At 43.4% G+C, this 21,327-nt stretch overlaps 1 protein-coding gene across 2 annotated transcripts in view; it reads right to left on the minus strand.

The window, feature by feature from the left end:
* Positions 1-215: 215 nt before the first annotated feature.
* The window catches only part of LOC131291751 (myc box-dependent-interacting protein 1), a 37,745-nt gene continuing 16,633 nt past the window's right edge, over positions 216-21,327 (minus strand). Inside the window, exons 2-8 of one of the 2 annotated variants that reach the window (XM_058320743.1) lie at positions 6,745-6,880; positions 5,808-5,998; positions 5,634-5,738; positions 5,300-5,552; positions 5,083-5,178; positions 834-976; positions 216-752 (exon numbers count right to left, since the gene is read on the minus strand). In XM_058320743.1, coding sequence (XP_058176726.1) covers positions 672-752; positions 834-976; positions 5,083-5,178; positions 5,300-5,552; positions 5,634-5,738; positions 5,808-5,998; positions 6,745-6,880 — 1,005 coding nt within the window. In that variant the 3' untranslated portion in view covers positions 216-671. The other variant, XM_058320744.1, reaches the window with a different exon arrangement.

A 21,327-nucleotide genomic window follows, 5' to 3' on the forward strand; every position in this document is an offset into this window, starting at 1 on the left:
ATTGTTATTCGCTCGCCGTTTCCTTCAGATGATCGTTCGATCTTTATGTATCGAGACACTACTACTGCTCTTGGTTGGTGCACATACTGCTCTGACCGGTAAAAATACGAGACGTAATACATACTACTAAAACATGAAAATATTTTAAAACAAAACAGACCTCTCAACCAAACATTTACCGTTTCTTGTAGGGGGGTTTCTTGTTTTCCTCCTACTTTCCCAGGGGTTTCTTGTTTTCCTCCTACTTTTACACGGGCCAACAATTACGAACGACCAACGCTTGGCAGGTTGGTTACTTAAGGTTGGGGAAGTGGGCTTACATTCGTGTTTGAAGCAAAACCAACGGGACCAATGTTTACACGTTTATCTATACTATTCGGACTGTGTTTCGATTCTGCTAATAAAATGCCTGGAGAGAGGATGGCTGGCCCGGATGCGACCAAATAGTTGATGCAATTTTTGGCCCTCCCGTATCTCGTCTGTGTGTGTATGTATGTAGGCGTTTCAGCGTGTGTTTGTGTATGTGTGTGTGTGTGTGTATGTGTGCTCTTCTCCGTGAGAGTTGTGTGGCCGGAAGTCTGTGGCTAGCTGTTGTATGCGGTATGCATTTGCTCGCTTCCGGTGGTTTGGATCACGCGTTCGGTTAAGCTCGACCCGGTGGTGGTGATCGCTTACAGTGGTCGGGTGAAGTTGGCCGGAAACATACCCCTCTCGGTTGAGCCTTCCTTCAATCCCATCAGCCAGCCTTCCTCCTGTAATTATAAATAAAAAACCAAATTTGTAAACCACCACACACACAACCAGTCGAGTTTAACCGTAGGCATTATTCGTACCTGATCTTCGGGATCCTCGTACTCAACCACGTTGATAATGTCGCCCACCTCGAAGCTCAGTTCGTCCACGTCCTCCCGGACGTACTTGTATGTAGCCTTCACGCGGTACAGGACACCTGCCGGTAGGTCTGTTGTCGTTGCACCTGCGGGTTGTGAATAGACGGATGGACCGAATTAATTGGCGATCCGAGGCTGGGTGCTTAAAATAAAGTATGATTTAACAGTCGACTGTTGCATTTATTTGGCTAAAAATAATCTTAACCTGCTTCAATTCAATTCAACTGACAATTGTCCAGTGAACAAACATCAAAACAATTTAACTAACCAAAAGCGGCATCACTGAGAAGGCATTAATTTCAATCGTTTTAAATGCTTGTTTTATACGATTGCAGCAAAAAAGTAAAAAGAGGCTTTTACTACTTTATATAATAATTATGCGCTTTTAAAGACGATGTTTTGGATAAAACACCATGAAGTGGATTTTGAATCATTCGTCCTTGTCTATTCTGATTAGAGAATGGAACATGAAACACAAATAAGCCACTCACAAGAACTAAGCTGCAACAAAAGTTGTTTGGTAACTTTTTTTTACTAGGTTTATAATAATCAATTTTATCATAAGAAATCTCGAATATTTATTATTAAACTGTTACAGACAATTTTTGTCTATTCCAAGTTGATTGGAAACCGAAACAATGCATAAAAATGCTAAACCAAACCAAAAACAATCCATAAACTCGTGTACAGTCAACCAAAATTAAAAATTATGCAACATAATTTAAAAATAGAGCTGAAAATAAGATAATGTTTTGTAAGTTTATATTGTATTTTAATGTAATGGGGTTTTTTTTAAAGCTGATGATGAAGCTAAGATGGATGATTGTGTTGACGGACAGCAAGACGTGGATTTTCGGAAGTCAAACGAGAAGAAAGGAAACCGATAGGGTGCCGATATATTAGCGGAATACGCAAGCATTCAAAAACACTGCAAACCAGAAAAAAAAAGAAATAATGAGGGAAATCAGGCCAAAAAGTGCACCACCAAATAAAACACTACAAACTCGTAGGTAAGACACACTAGCGAGCGGACATTAATAAAAATTCAACTGCGAGGCACGGCCCGGTACACTTACCGACCGGAATCTCATAGACGATATCCAGCTTTGTGTTAGTGTTATTATTAGTATTGTTAGCGAGAGGACACACTCGATAGCGATCGTGTAGTAGCTGCCGTTCAACGTTCCCCGCTGGGGTGCAGTGAGTAAGCGGATAGTTACGTTGGTTATTATTGATCAGACTGTTCAGAGTTGAATGATGCGGAGGGCGTACGAGCACCTTCGAGGGATCCGTTTCGACGCCTTTCGGACCACCGACGAACGGGTACGCTTGGTTGACCCACGGTGTCCCGGTGTCCTTTGCTGCTACCAGTCCACCGGTGGTGATGATGCCTTCGGATGATGAGGTTGAAGCTGGCTTAGATCCCACGGCCATGGGTACGATCGCCGGTGGTGTTTGGGTACCCTGGTCAACCCGGGCCACTCGCGATCCGCTTGCATGGGAAGCCGGCAGGCCGGTGGTGGTCAATGGCGACATGGGACCATAGGGAGCGTAGGATGAGGAACAGGAAGTGTTGGGCGGTGAAGCTGTCACGGGTGTTCGCACCGGTGCAGTTCGATACTGGTAGACCGGGGGAAGATTTTGGTGCGACCGGAGATAGTGCGAGTGATGGTGTGAATGGTGTGGATGATGATGGTGGTGATGATGCAGCGGCTGTGTAATGTCCGTCACCAATATCGAACCCAACCCATAACCCCCGGGGGGAAATGGCGGCAATGGTTAGAGCGAAGGAAGGAATGTTAAAGGGATAGTGGAAGGAAAAAAAAGACACAAACGCGCGTAGAAAACGCGGAAACGGTGTTACGAGATTAGTAACGGTGAGTTATTCAAAGATCCCAGACGGAAAGAGAGTGTGTGTATGCTTATTTACATTAGTATTACTTGTTTGCGAAACAGCTGCGCCCGCTGTAGGCGGCGTGGTGGTGGAAGGATCCGCAGCAGCGGCAGCATTAGCGGCATCAGCGATAGTAAGAGGTGCATCTTCACCGGCAGCAGCAGCAGCAGCGGCAGCGGTTGCCGTCTCGGACGCGCCAGTTTCCGGTATTCCCCGGGGCTGGCGCTTTTCACTACCGTTGCTGTTGCTGAAGCGACTCGCGTCCGGTTGCGATGATGGTTGATTAGTGCGTGGCTGCTGATGGGGAGGGTGAACCGTACCGTTTGTGAGTTCCGGCACTGCCGCTGCCGTTGCCGCCGTCGCCGCCGTCGCCGTAGTGGTCGTTCCCGTCGTTGACGGTGTGGATGTTAAACCGGGTGGTCCGTTTTCCGCAACACCGTTTGCGCCATTCACAACCGGACTAGATCCATCCTCGGACGGCGCTCGCTTCCCGTTAACGCTGGCGTTCCCGTTCGTCGTGACCCCTGTCGAAGCGACGGCGGCAGCAGCAGCGGCAGCCTTTACCATTTCCGTGTTCTGATACGAGGGCTCTTGCTCTTCCTCCGGTGCGACACGTTGCTGCTGCGGTGGCGTTCTCGGGGTTGCTTGCACATTTTGGGAGGTGTCTGCACGTGTGTCCCCCCCCCCGGTGGCAGCGGTGGCGGCGGTGTGTTGGATCAGTATAAGAACAAACACACACACACACATGTACACGTTACAAACACACGCAAATTCACACGCAATTGTGTTGGATCCGGTGTTTCGGCATACCGGATACGGAAAAAAGGTGAGCAACGCAGATTGCGCGGTGGGGCGGCGCGCGCGCGAAACAGAGCAAAAGAAAGAAAAAAGAAGAAGAAAAAAACATGTTGTCACACACGCATGCTTCCGCGGGATGTTGGTGGGGGATTGATGTTGTGGAGCCGTTCACTGCTGAAGAAGGTGCCCTGGAGAAGGGCACAGAGGATGCCAGGCGTTCGTCGTGTCCGTTTTGCTCAAACTGTGATAAGTTGGGAATTCGAGCGACAAGCAGCACGTTGCCGTAATTGTTTTTCGTTCCATACCATGAAGAAATCCTTATGCCTTGCAGTAATTTTTTGCCCCCAGTTCAATTCAATTCCATCAAAATAGGTTTAAGCATATATACATGTTGGGAGGACAAACGTTGTTTTCGACGCGGCGTACGTAATATGCACAAAACTTTTACAATTCAACACAAACAACACCAAATTGATTAATTGAATGTTAAATTGCAGAAAAAAAAAATTAAAAATAATCCAGAAATGCACTTTAAAACAACCCACATCATCGGTCCCAAGTCGAAAAGGAAGAACACAAGTTCAAAACCAACCAAACTACTAGCCAATAGTGTGCCGAAAATTAAAAAACAACCCACAAGTGTGCAGTTTACCTCTAATGTAATGTAAGAATAACAAAATAAATCGTGAGAAAAAAGGGAAAACCGATTTCGAAACTAAAAGAAAGCAGGCAATTTTTATTTACAGCTAAGCGGAATTCGATAAAAAAAGGAAAACATTTAAAAAAACAACAACGAGCGTAACATACGGAAAATGAGAGTGCAGTTATGAAAAAAAAGATGTTCTAACCAATGAAACGATTTCGAACATGAAACTCAATGGAATGAAAGAATAAGTATCTTTCAATTATAAAGATGCAAATCGACCACATTAACATTAACAAGAGGAACACACAAACCCCAAATTCAGCAGAGATGCTGAGTAAGGAAAATCCTACAACACGTCTTGTTTACTACCAGTTTTGTGTGTGTTTGTATGACTGTGCGTGTGTCTGGGATGGAAAAAAGTATAAGGATTTGATAAAGAAAGCTTTACGACACGAAGGAAAAGCCACAAATGAATTGATTGTCGAATGGTGGGTGAGGTTAACGGAATCCCGATGTGGTCATAGTTCGGCGTGCGATGATTTAATCGTTTGATGGGAACCAATGTGAACCGTTTAAATTTAGATAAGCCCAAACGAAACAAAAACCCAGGTGCTCGATGAAGGGGGCGGGCGGGACGGCAGGATAATGAAAAGCGTGTCACATGAATGGGGCACGAATCACATGAACGAGAAGGCGGATTTGGTTTTTGCTAGATGCATATATCAACTGATCACAGAAGGAAAACAGTCGGGAAGCACGATGAATTCTTCTCAACAGGACGACGTTGACACAACAACAACAAAAGTGGTTCGAAAACTGGTTGCTGGACGCAACAACGGGGTACAAATACTCACGTCCATTAGCATTGGCCGAACCGTTAGTGACATTGTTCACAATCGACAAATTGGCCTTCACTGGGGATTGCTGTGGGCTAGACGGATTCGAGTTAGCTAAAACGGAAAGGGTAATATTAGAAGAGAACAAAAACAGGTGTTACTACAAGACTCGGAAAGACAGGGTTCTGTGCGGGAATGGGTGTCCTTGCCCGCGTTCCTCCTCACTCCGACGTACCATTGATTTTCTTCAGCGTGTAGGAACCGCGCTGCGACTCGGTGGCCAGCTTGTCCACGATCGCCTCGAGGTCGGCGTACACCTTCGATGTTTCACTGTGGAACTGTTGCTCGCAGGCGAACAGCGTCTGCAAGTTCGTCACCAGGAACAGTATTCTCGAGTCGTACAGGGCCGGCAGTTCGTCGTGCAGCTCGGAATTCAGCATCTCGTATGTGCTCTTCGCTTCGTCGAGCTGTTCGCGGCCTCTGGTCACCTGAGTCGGAACAAACGACCCACCCCGTTAGTGGAATTGTTTTGGAATATTCCCAAGCCGCGAACTCGCGAACAAACCTACCTTCACATCATCCTTGCGCTTGGCGGCATTTGCTTGCAGGCTCTGGAACGAGTGCCGCTGGCTATCGTAGTCGACCAGCTTGCGGCCACGTTTGTCAATTTTTTTCTAAAACGAGAACGAATTCAAATTAGTAACAAAACCTTCACCGAAACTCCTTCGGCGTTTTTGTTTTACCTTCATTTCGGGAAACTGTAACGCGTAGGTGTCCAGCTGCTTGAGCACCTGATCGGCCAGCTTGTACGAGAACTGCTGGTACTGTGTGTCGATCACTTTGGTCTGACCATACAGCGCCTCCGAGCCGGTCCACTGGCTTTCGTATACTTCGGCTATGGCATCCATGAGGGTTTTCGAGGCACTTTGTACGGCTAAAAATATGAGAAAGCAGTTGTTGCATTAAGCCGGGCATGTTAAAGCACGATCGATAGATCGTAGATTCTTACTATTGAGTTAATTGATTTAAAACCTCGCGGACATTTTTTTAAGCTACTTTTTTATTTGGATCTGTAATAAGGATTCGTATCTCAAAAAAGCGAGTGAGTGAGTAAAAGTAAAGTTGCTAGTCGACACAGCGATTCGAATAGGAATTCAATCAATAAGGAATTCAAATCGCGATCAGAGATTTGAATCTCAATTAAAGAATCGAAACTCAACCAGAGATTTGAATCTCAATGAGGGATTCGAATCTCAAGTAAGGATTCGAAGCTTAAACGCGGTTTCGAGCTCAATAAATGTATTTGAAATTGAAATTAAACTAGAAAGATGTTGTTAATGTTTTTACCACGAAAATGAGAGCTTATCCGTTTATTTGGCATGCCTTTTCCGTTCATATACTGACTTCCCGAATTTCCTGATAAGGATTCAACTAGTAACTCCCTTATTCACAAGCAGGAGTACGAATCTCTACTTAGGACTCTAATCGCTGTGGCGATCTGCAAACCTTTTACTCACTCATTCGCTCCCTGTGAAGGTTTCAAATCTCCGTGCATTGAAGTCAAAATCTTGTAACTAATTTTTTACGGTTTAAATTGAATTTAGTTTTATTTTTAATTTTAATGGTACAGTCTAATTAAAATGTCTCAGAAAAGTTGTCAGCCTCATCACTAAAACCTACCACGAACGCATCTAATGTAGTTGGTGAATTCTTTCTGCAGCCGGGTGGCACAGGTGTGCTGTCGGTTGAAGTTTGTCAAATGCTCGTCGAAAATTTCATCTGCCGTTCGGTCAACTTTGCCAAGGTTTTGTAGGAGCTGGAAAGATAGGGAAGAAAAATAGATTAACATTAGCATCATTGGTACAGTTTCGGGGTTTTCGCCGGACGTTTCTCGCCAGTCGGCAGCATAACACCCGGGGGGTGAGTGACTCTAGCCCCTGGCTTGTCATCGGAAAATTCCTACCAGTTGGCAGCACAATCGTTTCGCGCACAGGTAGTGTTGGGCACATGTTTTGCTAAAAATATTACGCTCATCCGCGGCAGCATAAGCATTTGCGTGCGGCTTGTACTTTTCTCTTGTCTGTCGGCAAAAATCGCAACGAAACCGGGGGCCCGTGTTCGCGAAAAAGAAACCACGATCCGGCAGGCAGCAGCTTCGACAACGCCGAGTTACGAAGCCGGCATGCCAGCTGTATGTATGTGCGCTGATGAACATATGAAAGAATTTTTCATGAGTGGCCATTTTATGAGCCGCTGAGAAATGGGCCGAGTCGGGGTTTTTCGGCTTCTTCGGGGCATGGGCTCGCTAAATTTAGCCGCCCAAATTAATGGTGGTCCCATATGAATGAGATTCGGTGGTTTTGCACGCCGACGACGACGATCGCAAAAGAGATATCTTGGTAGATCCGGTGGTTTATGTAAAGATTTTTATTTCGTTGGTTTTTTTTATTCTCGAGAGAATGGACGTAGATTTTCGTTTTTTGATGTACCAACCGAAAAATGAATCATACGCATGCCGAGCTGCTGGCTAGTTGGCCAAGTAACGGTAGCCGGCAAAAAAGTTGTCTTAAAATTAATGAGCGATGAAAATAAAACATTTCCTGCTCAACGTGTGCGATTGTGCGTTCAAATTCAACTTTTTCGTCACAAACAAACAATCGAGCGAAGAAGAGTTTTGAGTATGCTTTCTCTCTTTGTACAGCGCTACGATTTTTTAAAGTTAATGATAACATTCATCTTTCAACACAATTATCAAGATAAGTGCTTCAAATATTGGAATAATTAATTTTCATAATATAATTATTGTTTTGACATGGAATATTCGTACATTGATCAAAAATTATCATCAAACAGATGATACAGAGAACTGTAAAGCAATAAAAAAAACAGTTTTCTCTTGTCAAACTGGTTTGTACAAATAAAACACTCTGACTTTACTTGGTTAGTAAATACATTTGTAGTTGTATTTTTTGTATGTGTTTTGATAGACATTAAAAGTAATGATGCCAAAGCTCTGCCGCACGGAATATGAAGCAAGCTAAAACTAAGCACCACGTGACCGTTAGTTTTTTCACTGCTCCACGTGACTTCCTCCAGTCACAGTTCTACGTTAGAAGCTACCACATAGAACGGGTGGATATAAGGTGTGCGGGATGCAAAGACGATAACCAGTTCAGCGTTTCAATGGAACTATCCACGATCAGTCACTGTGAAGGCTTTTAATGGGAAATCTTGTTAAAAGCAAAAAAAATGATACCCTTGGATATCGCACACGTATAAGAAGCTCGTCATTTAAGCGCCACTATCGCTTACTTCCAATGAAAAAACATCTCACAACCGCATCTTGCGGAACAAAGTTTCCGGGGATGAGATTCCCACACACCGTTAGGCGAATGTTTATTTAAGACAGGGGTCGCCAAATAACAGTCCGGCACAAGTGGTTTTCTAACTGGAGAGCTTTTAGTTTTGCTTTAAGAATTGCTATTATGTGTTAATATTTCTACTGCATTTTCTGCTTAAAATAAAGTGTTTAGGTTTTTGGAATAGTTATGTATTTCATGACCATTTTATTTTGGACGCCTCTTCGTCATACTGATCTGGTACATTTTATTAAAACAAAAATGAATTACTTTCTTGAACTCAAATTCTTTGAATTTTAACAGGAATATATTTTCAAAATTAACCATTATTTGTGAATAAATCATCACAAATATGTGTGAATAATAATAACTTTGTACGGAATTTGTAAGCTAATATATTTAAATCCCTTCCAAACATTGCCGACCCCTGGTCGAGGAGAACGAGCTTTTACTTGAAACCCGATGCACCGGTTGCACCATTCAGTCACACAAACACAAAGACGGAGAAGCGGAAATTACAGTGTCATGACCAACAGGACGGTAGAACAAACGACCACCAGCATCGAAGATGACGTTTGAAAAGCTGGTCAAATGATTCTCCAAATCTTTCGAAAATATTCACGTGAGCAACCAACCAGCACGAAATTCTCATCACCACCAAGATGTGAACGAACAAAACAAACTAAGCTCCCACCCCACGTTTACTTTCGCTCGAAAGCATCCGAGAATTCGATGCCGGTGGCGTGCTTCGGTGATCTATACGACCGATGGAAAGTTGGACATTTCGTTAGTAACGCTGCTTTGGGACACAGGTTTCCCCGTTCGCATATGTTTAACGGGAACCGGCACCGGGATGAAGGCACCGGTCGGAAGCAAAAGGTCTCCACGGCAGAGCGAAGGTAGGTCAGGCTTTATCGACTTTTCTGCCGAGGATTAGCGGAAAGAGATATGGATGGGAGATTGGTGGATACGCATTGCATTTTCTCCGACGGTTCCGATCTGCTGATGATGGATTGGATGAATAACATTTGCAAATTTTCTAACCATTTCCTAAAATTGAATAAATCTACCACGCACATGCCTTCGCTTTCCCGAAGTGGATGCTTATATTAACCCATGACGAATATGGAAATTATATACCAATTTACGGTCGTCTCTTATTCGCTGCCTTTTCCTACTTCTCCACCGTTAGCTTCCCCTGTTTTATCAATTCTTTTTCAGATTTGCAGGCTTTAAATTTATCTGCATACCTAATACCAGCGTGGTGGGGCAGTTGTTTACTGCGTACGCCATTTTGCGCGCCCGGCCACCGAATGTGGCGCAGCTGATAACCCACTTATATTTGCGTTCACCTTATTTTCCCGCTCGCTACACTTTCATACGATTTCGGGCCGCCAATTGGGTTTCCAACTTACACACCGCTACCATACTTTACCCTTGTTTGTTTTTTTTTTCCTCCGGTGAGGAATTGTTTGCAGAAACACTGCCGACATAATTACATTTCTACGGCTATATAAACATACATACACACGCACACACACATGCATGGGCGAAGGATTGTTTGCAAGTAAACACCACGACGACCCACATGTCCGCGCGTTCGGTTTGGTTCGATTGTTAGTTACACAACAATCTGCCGGTAGTTTTCTGGCATCACCAAATAGTAATCAGATAAAACAGCTGCCCATCCGTATAATAACTAGAAGCACATATACCATTGTTTTTTTTTACTTTGTTTCACAAAAGCGGAGGCAAAGGCGGAGGTGAGTGATGACAGTTTTGTTTTGGCAAAATGTCTATCCCGACCATGATAGCATGAACATCGATTAGGTACCGCGCTTGCAGGGAAGAGATAAAAACGCAGCGATATCCATCACATCAAATAGATTGCTGAGACAGTTGATAAGATATCGGTTATCCGTGGTGCGATATTTAAATTTACCTTGGCCTTTTATTTCGTACCTTTTCGTGAGGTTTCGTCTTGGTTACAAATAACGTGCATAAACTCTCGTATAAAGCGTAAAGGGCTTAGCGTAAACAATTTCCATATCAATGTAAAAAGAAAGCAATCCAAATCAAATTTTTTTATCATTTTCAAATCATATCACAGATACTACGTGCAAAAGGTGATATTTACAACGGGGCCAAACCGTTCATTCTAGTGTTGTAAATTTGATCGAAAATGAAACAAGTAATCTGATTCTTTGCATCATTATGAAGAAAATAGGTGAAAATAACACTATAATTTTAGTTACATTTTTATTCATTTGATCGTTTTCTCATGATCTATAAAAAAGTCTTATACGAACACGTGGTTTAAAGTTCTAGTTTACAGTTTATAAAACAAGCTAAGTTAATTAATGTAACACAAATACATTTTAGAAAATTTCTACTTCAACCTTTTATAAGTTTATCATTTTTAAATCGCTTATAAAAAAACAGTTATGGGGCTATTTTACTGAAACTTATTATTTTTAATAATTTTGATCTATGTCATCCTACAATACCAAACTCCAATGAGCTTTAAAGCATCTCTCAACCTAAAAAGAGGAAAACAAAAAACCGCGCATTAAAGTGTAATTAACAAACATGTTTTCCCATGCCCGTTAGTTCACCCACATGACCACTAAAAACCGGCTTGTGGCGTCTGTGTAGGAAGCACTGTACATACATACACCGTTCCGTCTCGTCCCGTCTGTTCTGTTTACCCGGTGAGCAAGTAGCGGAACCGTCAAACCGTAACGAACGGTTGCAACAGTTGTGGTTCGATTTTATGACTGCCCGCCATCAAAGAAACCAGTTCAACCGGTGCATCGAGCCCCGCAAGGCAGGGAAAACTATCTCCTATCTGCATGAAATCGAAAGTTCCATTCTGCCATCTACCTCTAAAGAAACTACTCTCGAAAGGCACTTCGAAAACGTATGACGATGAAAATCATGACCATCAGAAAATTGCAACTGCGATTGGTTCGCAGCTGGTCGGTGAAGGATTTTTCGCTTCCGTGTGTGCACGGAAAATGCATTAGGCTTCATCCTCGGCATTTCGCACGCGGCGAGTCGTGCAGGAAGCAAACGTGGTCATTTTTACGCTACTTCCCAATGACACCTTACGCCTCGACCTTACAGGCACGCGAATTGTTTTTCAACCACGCACAATGGTTTATTTTCAATGTCAAGATTTTTCCACTCGTGTGGTTCTGTTTGACAGACACCTCGGTCAAAGGCGTAAAGAATCATGCCCTGACCTAGCAAAAAACCAACCGATTTTCATACGTAAAACACAACGTACTTTGTTGATTTTTTGCTGAGCAAAACACCATTGTTGGGGTTTACATGTTTGCTTTATAATAGTTAGTGCAAGTGCTTCGTAGAGTCACTTTTGGGTTAAATAAATGTGGCGCGAAGAATGTCAACGACATGACTGCATTTTTACTTTCATAATACCATTGTGATGATTCGGCAAGGATATTCAAACAAAGCTCCCAACGGAATAAATGATGATGAAATATGTTGTTTAACACGTTGACTGGCAAGCGTTTGTATACACACATTTTTAATACACTCTTTTTTTATTAAAATGGTTCATATAGAGTATAAAACCGATGGTTTTCTACGGCTAGCTACCCAAAGAATTAGCTATTAATATTACTATAATTTTTATGTAGCATTTTCATTTATTTGTGGTATAAACACTTTTTAGAACTAATGACAACTGGTTATCAAAATTTGAAAGCCATGGCAGTCAACGTGTTAAGAAAATTAAACACACAGTATTTATGAACTAGCTACTAATGGAAAACTATATAAAGCATAAATCAAGTAAGTAGATTCGTGACCAAAGTAGCAAAATTAAATATAATTTCCTTGATTTATAAAAAAACGTCAGGTTCTGCAGAAATCCGTATTTAATTTTAACTCGTGTCTGCTTTTCAGCCCTTATCAGTTGAAGCCATGAGTAAAACAAAAATATTTTCAATGGCTGTCTTTCCCTTCGAAGTTGAAATTCTGTCACTGGGCGCTTGTTTTTACAAAGAAATAATCACAGCATTCGCCGGCGCATGCAGTTCCCGTTCGTGGACAAGGAATGTGAAAAATGTAAACTGTCCGTTCGGTTTTGCCTCCCCGAAGAAAGGTGGGACATAACTGCAAAACATAAACAAAAAGGAGATATCTACCCCGTATGCAGCGGATCAACAAGTACGTTTAACGACCCTTCGACCGTTCGTCGGTGACGGATTAATTAAGACAGAGTGCAGCGGCGGCCATAGTAAAAGCTGGCGGGTAAAGCGCCAAACAACGTCAACAAACGTAGTTTGCCGCCATTGGGGCAAAGAAAAGTTTGTAGTCAAAAAACAAAAAAGCCTTGAACCAACGACGTTCGACCAACGAACGAGGAGGCCGGCGAAGAAAGTTTGCCGTTTTGCGTGTGTACGTTGGCAAAGCCCTCTTCGGGACGCGTCGATAAGGGTTAGGTGAACAGGTTCGCCCCGTGGGGACACCCGCGGGAAGAGCCGGCCAACAGGAGAAAGTTTCCTCGCTAAACAGGCTCTCTGAATGGTTAGCCGTTTGCTGAAGGTGCGAGTCTCCCGACCTCAACCTCGCTGGGTTCCCGACGTTTTTGGCTCGCGTCAACACCGCGTCACGGTCAGGGGGATTTCTTTCCCTATTAGGACGAACGATGGTGGGTCTGCACCTTCCCCCTGCAGCCACTGCGCCTTTCCGACGACGGTTTCCATTTCATCCGAGGTGAAAGACCGCCCCGAAGACCCGAAATGGCACTGGCCGGAGCAAAGGCGGCTTGCTTGTTGGTTGGAGCCCTCCGGTACTGGAAACCGGCCTTTTCTGGAGACCTGCGTTTATTCCTTTTTCTACGCTCGAACCCGAACCCGAACCCGATTCGGCCGTAAACAGGTTTTTCTCGCTGCTTTTTTTTACCACTTGTATTTCGACCGGCCGGCGTTAACGACATTTCGATCTCGAGAAAATGGGATGTGTCCCATCGGATTGGAGAAAGGCACGAAGAAATATCTCCATACGGGATGAGTCGCTTCGGACAAGTTGTGCTGCGGTCTCGAAGTGGTCAGCGAACTCGCGAACGAGCGGTTCTTCGGTGTATGGCAGAAATTCCAATCCCCGAATCTGTTTCCGACAATCAGATACAATCAGCTGCGAGATGGGAAAAGTTTTGGAAAGATGGCTCAAAACTGACTGACATTTGTTTTGAGCAATATTCTATCAAAGGTTCAGAAAGTTGCAATGCTTCGAAATGTTTAAATTCGAAATGGTATCTTAAGTCGCGCGAAAAGGAATCAACACAGGCAGGAGATAGTAGAAAGCGAAAGACCGTGGAACAACATTCCACCGTTCACGATTTCTCCTCCGAAGGATACAAGGTTGCGCCACCGCCATTGCCACCGGTTTATGATCACGGGTTTTTATATCTTGCCCCCGGGAAGTGTCAAAACTGATGTTCAGTGCTCCAGAAAACACACTATGACGTCATATACGTGTTGGGAAACTCGGGAGCGAGAGTCCATCGGAGGCAAACTTCTAGCGCAATGTTGTACACACAACCGGGAAGTTAGGAAACGGTTGGTGCCGTAAATGGTTTATTTGTTTACTTTAAATTTAAGCACTGCAACGCAATGGGGGAACGAATGGGCGCTGGTAGGGAATGTTTTATTCGTCTTAAACTCAAACCAGATCAAAAGAGGTTTTAGACACTGACGACATTTAGAGTTATGTGCCTTGCTTTTTTCCCCCATTCAATAGCAAATGCCTCTCTGCTGCACCTGATTTCTGCTCTCTACGATTAAAGATAAATCTTAAACAGTGCGCCCGCGATTTCTACCGGGTATTGCCGCAACTTCGATTGGTTATTTTTCCATTTTTTTTTCCGCGGAAACCATTTCCGCGGATTTTGCGGCCCGAGATTGTAAAGTGATAAAACGTTGCACACGATTTTATCACGCCGATCTGGCATTTTACGACAAATCACTGCGCACGCTAGTTTGGCATGCTGCTATTTTGCTACGATTTCCGCCCACCGACCGAACCGAGGCCGGCTTCCTCTCTGCAATAAAAATGCTAGAGGATGACTTTTTTTCTGTGTGCCGTTGTTTTTTGTTATGTTTATGTCCTAACGCCAGTCCACACTCAGACGCCTTTGGTCGATTACGAGCTAAGCTCACTTGAGAAAGTGAATGTTTTATAATCTGAACCCATCCGGTGGTTTTTCTCTCCCCCCCTCTCCCACCGACCGGTTATTGGAGAGAAAATAAGTATCGTATCGCTTTCGATGAAAATCAACAATTCGCACAAAAATGGCACCATTGTGGGCAACGTGATTCGCGATCGAACGAATGCGAGGTAAACATACTGTTTCCAGTAGGAGTTCCCCGAGAGGGAAAAATGAACTTCCGATAGATATTGGAAATGATAAACATATTTTTGTTGTTCAAGTTCGAATATCATTGCATCCAGCGTTTTCACTGGAATTGAAGATGAAAAATGCTGAAATTATGATTTGGAATACGAGGAACTAATTGTAAATATCAAATGACAAACTCACAGCATAGATAATCCAATTCTCGTAAGCATAGCAATTAAACATAAAATAAGCAACAATGATTGGAAGTTGGCTTTTTACAGGATAGTTTTTTACCCGGACGATAAACGGAAGGAACGTGATGGTTTAAATGTTATTTTCAACGCTTGTGCTAACATGAGCAGAAAGTTAATTAAAAGTGTTCTCCCTATGTGAAACATTCCTCGTAAAATTATGACGCTTATGTTTGCATCTACAGTAATAAATGTATTTGTTTATTTATTTCTCACTCTTGAGTACATTTGTAGTAACTGAAATATGTCTTAACATATTTTTTATTCTTTTCCATTTTTAACACCGTTCACGTAGGTTTGTTATGAGATTACTTACATTTAAACAAGTTTAATTTAAACCCCAGATGGTCTGTACGAAACCTCTTGTGCGAAAGTAAACTCGCTGTGTTATACATTCCTTGTAAAATTATGACGCTTCTTGTGTTTGCATCTACAGTAATGAATGTTTTTGCTTATTTATTTCTCACTCTTGAGTAGATTTGTAGCAACTGAAACATGAGTTAACATATTTTTTATTCTTTACCATTTTTAACACCGCTCACGTAGGTTTGTTATGAGATTACTTACATTTAAACAAATTTGGTTTAAACTAATTAAACCCCCAGATGATCTTTATCAAGCCCCTCGTGTGAAAGCCAAACCCGAATAAGCTGGATCGGTTTTCCGTAACTCACGTCATCTCTGCGGGCCCCATATCTCCATTTCATGGGCACTATTGGTTTATTTATGTTTGCCACATTCAATATAATCAACGAAACGGGGGAGAAATACATGCAATCGAGGAAGTGGAAGGAAACATTTTTGGCTATGGTCAAATATTAAAAACCTGTCCAATACACAGGGGTTTTTTTTTTTTGCCGGTTTGTACCGAACGTAAGAAATTCGACGGGAAAGGCGCGTGAAGAAGGAAATAAACCTAAAACCACCAACTCGTCGATAGGCTCACTGTTTCGTTTTGTGATCGCGAATCATTTCGTGCAGCTTCTCATAACTTATGTGTGTGTGTGTAGGTTTAAAAGAAAATTGTTCGCAGTTTCAAAAAGGTGGATAACTAAACGAAGATAAAAGCAAACGCCAAGCACCGCAACGCAAAAGGTTTCAAAAACAGCAGGGTGAGTGAAAGTTGAACGGAAACGTTTGTTTTCGTGTGTTTTTTGAGCATCGAAATTGTTATGAAAAGCTGTGGAAACACAGTTTTCAAACGGGCGAACGCCGGTGCTATTTTTGGGAGGCTACGGATCGTATTTATCCGCCCATGAGTGGGTGTTGCCCTTTCCAGCTACCCTTCCATGGAATCTCTCCCGCAGCGCGCTTTCTTCCTCCTTCTCTGCATTCTTTATTTCTTCTAAAGACGCCAAATTAACCAGGTGAAGCTGATCGGTGCGCTTCAGGTAGCCGCGTTTCAGTCCAAAAGTGCATCGTCACGGCCTAACCTTGAGAGTGAAATCCGGAATCCACCCGCGTCTGAAGATATGGCGGGGAAAAAAAAGGGTCTACCGCTATGGTCTGGTAAATACTGTGTCTCGTCGTTCGGCATTTGGCGCACGTGGACCACCACTTCCTGCCCCTATTGGCCAACCCCGCCTGCGCTGTTCGGCAGCTACAGCTCGCCCTTCTCTCACGCCCCCAGCGTTATTATTGTTGTGGTCCGGGTTCGGGGGTACGTACCTTGGAGGCCCAAGTGCAGCTAAAACTGAAAAGAGCGGCATAAATGTTCCCGATGAGAAGGTGCGCACCGGTTCCCACCGGTTTGAAGGGGGAGGCTCATCGCGCTTTGCCGAAAGCTCCCCGGGTGCGCCGGGAGGGCGGATGATGCTCAACCACCGGAACATGGTAAACAAACCGAACGGAAAAAAAAGGTTTACGAACGCCGCCCGGCGGTTTCTCCGTGGCGTCGGGCGAAAGCGTAAGATGGAAAATGGAAGATGAACTCAAACGCCGTTAGGCTTATGCCTGCCCATCGGCGCGACTGCCCAGTGAGCATTATGGGAAAATTACACATCATAAGGCAGGTTGGTTGATTGTTTCCGAACGATTATCTTTAAATTTAATGTTCCAAATCGAAGCTTTTACGAACCGGGTTTTGAAGTATCCATTTCAACCCGGGCGGTATCGGTAGGGCACCGTCTGAAACTCGAACTAACAGCAATATCGCACGCATTTTGTGTGAGCGTATATTTAAAATTAAATTGTTTACACGATTTATGTGATGTTTCAAAATATAAAAAAGAAAGATGTCGTACACATGAATATATAAGCGATTCAGTTCAGATCGCTTCTAAAAACAAAAATGTATGCTTCAAACTCCATGCAAACAATTCGCTGACTCAGTATTTTCATTATCTAAATGCCGGAACGGATGAAAGAATTCGCAATAGGAAACATGTTGTCCAAGATACGACAACAAGAAGGACAGTACAAGAATGTGACAGGGGTTGGTGAAATAGTTGACAACTTTATCCGATGATTCAGCACCACCATTGGCAAGTGGTGAAAGTACAAGAGCATGACACAAGCAGGAAAAAGGTTGCGTACAAAGTTTTATCACATCGGATAGTTTTCGTTGATAGGGAAAATATTTGGGCAACAAACTTAAACTCCTAACACGAAACACGGCACTTTCGATGTTGGTGAATATTCGGAGTTTCTTAAGTCTCTCTCATCTTTTATCCTAACATTCGGAATACTTTCGCGAGGATACCACATTATTTCCAACCCTTCTCTAAACAACAAAAATCTCCAAACATGTAATATAAAAGGTCTTGTGTATGGATTAATTATTTATATGTATTTTCATATTGTAGTAAAAATATAATAAAATCTAAAAAAATATACTAAAACAATAAAGACACAACCGATTCGAACGAAAAGAGACATACTTCATTAACAAAAACGTTATAACTTGCATAAAATAACGACAAAAAAATATTTCAACTAGTTTATGTCAAATAGTTTTACTGTTCACAATTATTTTACTTTCTTGCTCCTGTTTATTTATAATTTGCAGAAACATCACATTGATAAAGCCACAATCGACGAAAAGTGCTTTAAAAATTCGTACTTTTCTGTACATGTTCCCTTGGGCCTCTCGAAAAGACATGACCTCCTCCGCTCCGTTCTGGTGACACACTTCAGTGCAAGATCTAGATTAACGGAGGGGTTCTTGACATCCACTCGCCACGACCATCCGACTCACGAAGGAGAGAGTTGCGTGTGACCCGAGGAGAAAGGTGAAAACTGCATCGAAGCTAAAAAAGCCCGCTGCACGCGAGCATAACACAATGGAATGGTAAGGGTTGTTCCGTTGGGTTTGGCATCGTCTTCGTAGCACCTTGCGTTCACGAAACATTCTTTCGTTTCCATCGCGTGTGGAAAAAGGACGACCGGTTGGAAGTCGGAGGATTGGTGGTGGTGTTCGAAAAACAATTGGTAGCAACATTTTTGCGAACGAAGGGTTTTTGATTAGCAAACAAATGCAGCCGGTTTCGTTTGATGTGTCACAAAAAAGTTGAAGGCGACGTTGAAGCACATCTTCCCCGCCCCCGGCGCCGGGTAGGGTGAGACAGTGGAGTGGAGGGGTTGAAAGCTTGAAATACTTTAAACTTTACCATCCAAACCATACCGGGTCTGGGATCGCGCCGGAGCAGCCAGTAGGAGTTGAGCGCGAAACAAACGACCCAAATTAGAACGTGGGAGAACCGGGTGACCCTGGCGCGGGTGCTTACGCGATAGGCAGCAATGGCAGCGCGGCTCGGGTCACCCTACAACCCACCGTAGGATTCAAGTGGCTGGCGCCAAGTCGAACGAAACTCCCACCATGCGATCGGAGCACAGACAAAAAACGCATTCCTTCATCTCACGACTAACCTTGCCGTGTATGTTGCACACAGGTTGTGGGGAGTCGATTGCATTCCATTCGGCATTTTTTTTTGTCTTGACAAACGCGTCGTGCAGAAAAAAAGGTGCAGGCAGCCTGAGATTCCATCGCAAACCAGAAACTAGACACTCAAACAAAGATTGTTTCCTGCTGTAACTACTTCTCGAAATGATAGATTAGAAGTATGCTAATACCTGTGCGACTTCTTGTACGTAGGTCTAAATATTACTATACTTATGAGTGTGTAATTCATAAAGTTTGTTTTTGTTCGTTGGTTAATGCATTTCATTGAAAAGAAATCCAGAATTTTATGTAACCAAAATTTAACTTCAAATGTTTATTACATCCTGAATCAAAAACTAAAAAATATGGCTGACGGACAATTAATCCAATTATACTGAAAAGCTTTTTTTATAAATTCTTCCAAGCTTCATATACCTAAGAAATCATGGAACTTCAAAGATACATGAACCTGCCGGTCATTGAAAAACGAAACCGAATCTTTACGGACCTTCAGAGATTCATGAACCCTAACCAAAGTTTCCGATTTACTGATACCACATAAAGATTCATTTTGACTCATGCATCATAATCGGAATTTTCTGAAATTCAAATTCGATTTGTTTAGTTTTCAAATATTAGTTTAGACCGTTACATACTCCAATACGTTACGTTACGTCATATACTTTGATTATTTTTGTAGAAGGCTAGAACCAGTTGACTCCAGAAGACTCTCTTCAGAGAAGATTTTCTAAACTCCAAACAATGTCCTTGAGCGGTCTTGACTACAAAGATGCTTTAGTGCTTCGTTCAATAGTCTGAAGATTTGAAGACCTTGTCACTCTTTGACTCATTTGTCGTCTCCCCTTACTCCTTCAATCTAATTTAGTACACACAGCTATCGGTTTTAAGTACATTCTTGATTTGCAACAATGTTCCCTCGGGTTGTCCTAATTCCTGCTGTATCTTCCAATCGAATTGGTTTTGAGCATCAACGCAGTTTCGTTCGTGCCATAGTATCGACTTTAATTTTAGCACATTCAACACTAATACCACATTCAAATACCGTAGACCGACTCCACTTCGTATTCTCGTAAGTATTCCCCTCGGACTGTAAACGACAGAACTGACAGAAGAAGCCACCGGGGTTCCCGCCCGTCTGTGCAGTGCGCCTCTCGAAATAGAACGGTTTGGTGTCTTCATCTACCAACCGGCAGAAGGATGTGTGCCGTAAATTGGTATGCCGAAGGTTACCACCATTCCTCCCACTTCCGCCGAACACCGCACCGGTGTATGTCGTGAGTTAGACCAACCTAAGTCCTATCCCTAGCTTCCATTCGGTCCCTCTGTCGAAGGGGGGACGTGCACGTGACTTTAGCTCGAAAACGGCGGGGACTGTGCGTCGAAAAGTGGCTGGGTGGCCCAGTACCCCCCCACCCACACACACACACAACCCGCGGCTACCATTTGGCGGTAGAGCTTCAGCTGTAGTTTCCTTGCGGCACGCAGTTCGAGGCACTCCATCCGAGCACATTAGCACTGGCTTTCTAATCTAATTTAGTGTCGAACTGAAACTGCAACTCCGCTGCGCTCAGGGGAACTGTTTGCGTGGATTTGGGGAGGTGTAATTATCTTCGAGTGGCGGCGGTGTGGCTTTTCGGGGTTATCCGGGGAATGCAGAGGCGGAAAGGTGCATGTTTAGCCGTTTGGGTTTTTTATGTCTTTCGTACGCAGTGAGTACTCCAATCTTAAGCCGCGGATTTCAGTCCACCGCCAAGGATTTGAAGAGGTCCATTACTCGACCATTTCATTGCAACCAGCTGTGCGGGATTAACTGCTGAAACCTTCAGCCGAGTACCTAGAAGTAGTTAAGCTGGATATTGGAAAACTAAAAGAGCCAAACGCTACTTTTCGAAAAGTATGTTTTGGATTGATTCCGTTTTGGGTTGCCCATTTTCCCAAGAATAACAACTTGAGTTGAAAAATCAAGCAAAACAATTAAGCCCCACCTGGGAAAGGTATCGATATTGAAATTAGTTCCGGTGCGTTGTGTAGCAACTTTCCCATGATGCAAACTAGAGACCTTCCTTCTCTTCCTTCTCCCTCCATCACTGCAGCCCCCTCGTAATGTGGAGTGTGACTTGCGGAATCCCTCGCTTCCCTCAAGGTGGTAATCCGAAATAAACCGAGCTTATTAGAAATTAAACTCCATTTCAATCTCTCTCTCTCGAAGGGTTGGTTCCTTCCTGCCTTCGGAAGAGGCAGCCCATCATTAGTCCACCGAAAAGCGGTCCGGCAAGATTACGTTACCCATTTCCTTGATCGTGTCTTTTTTTCTTTCTCTCCCCATCCAACGGCTCAACGTTGGCAAACGAAAGTACGCGAATTCGGACCGAACCACATGGA

Source organism: Anopheles ziemanni, chromosome 2 (assembly GCF_943734765.1).
Source record: "Anopheles ziemanni chromosome 2, idAnoZiCoDA_A2_x.2, whole genome shotgun sequence".
Taxonomy (NCBI): Eukaryota; Metazoa; Arthropoda; class Insecta; order Diptera; family Culicidae; genus Anopheles; species Anopheles ziemanni.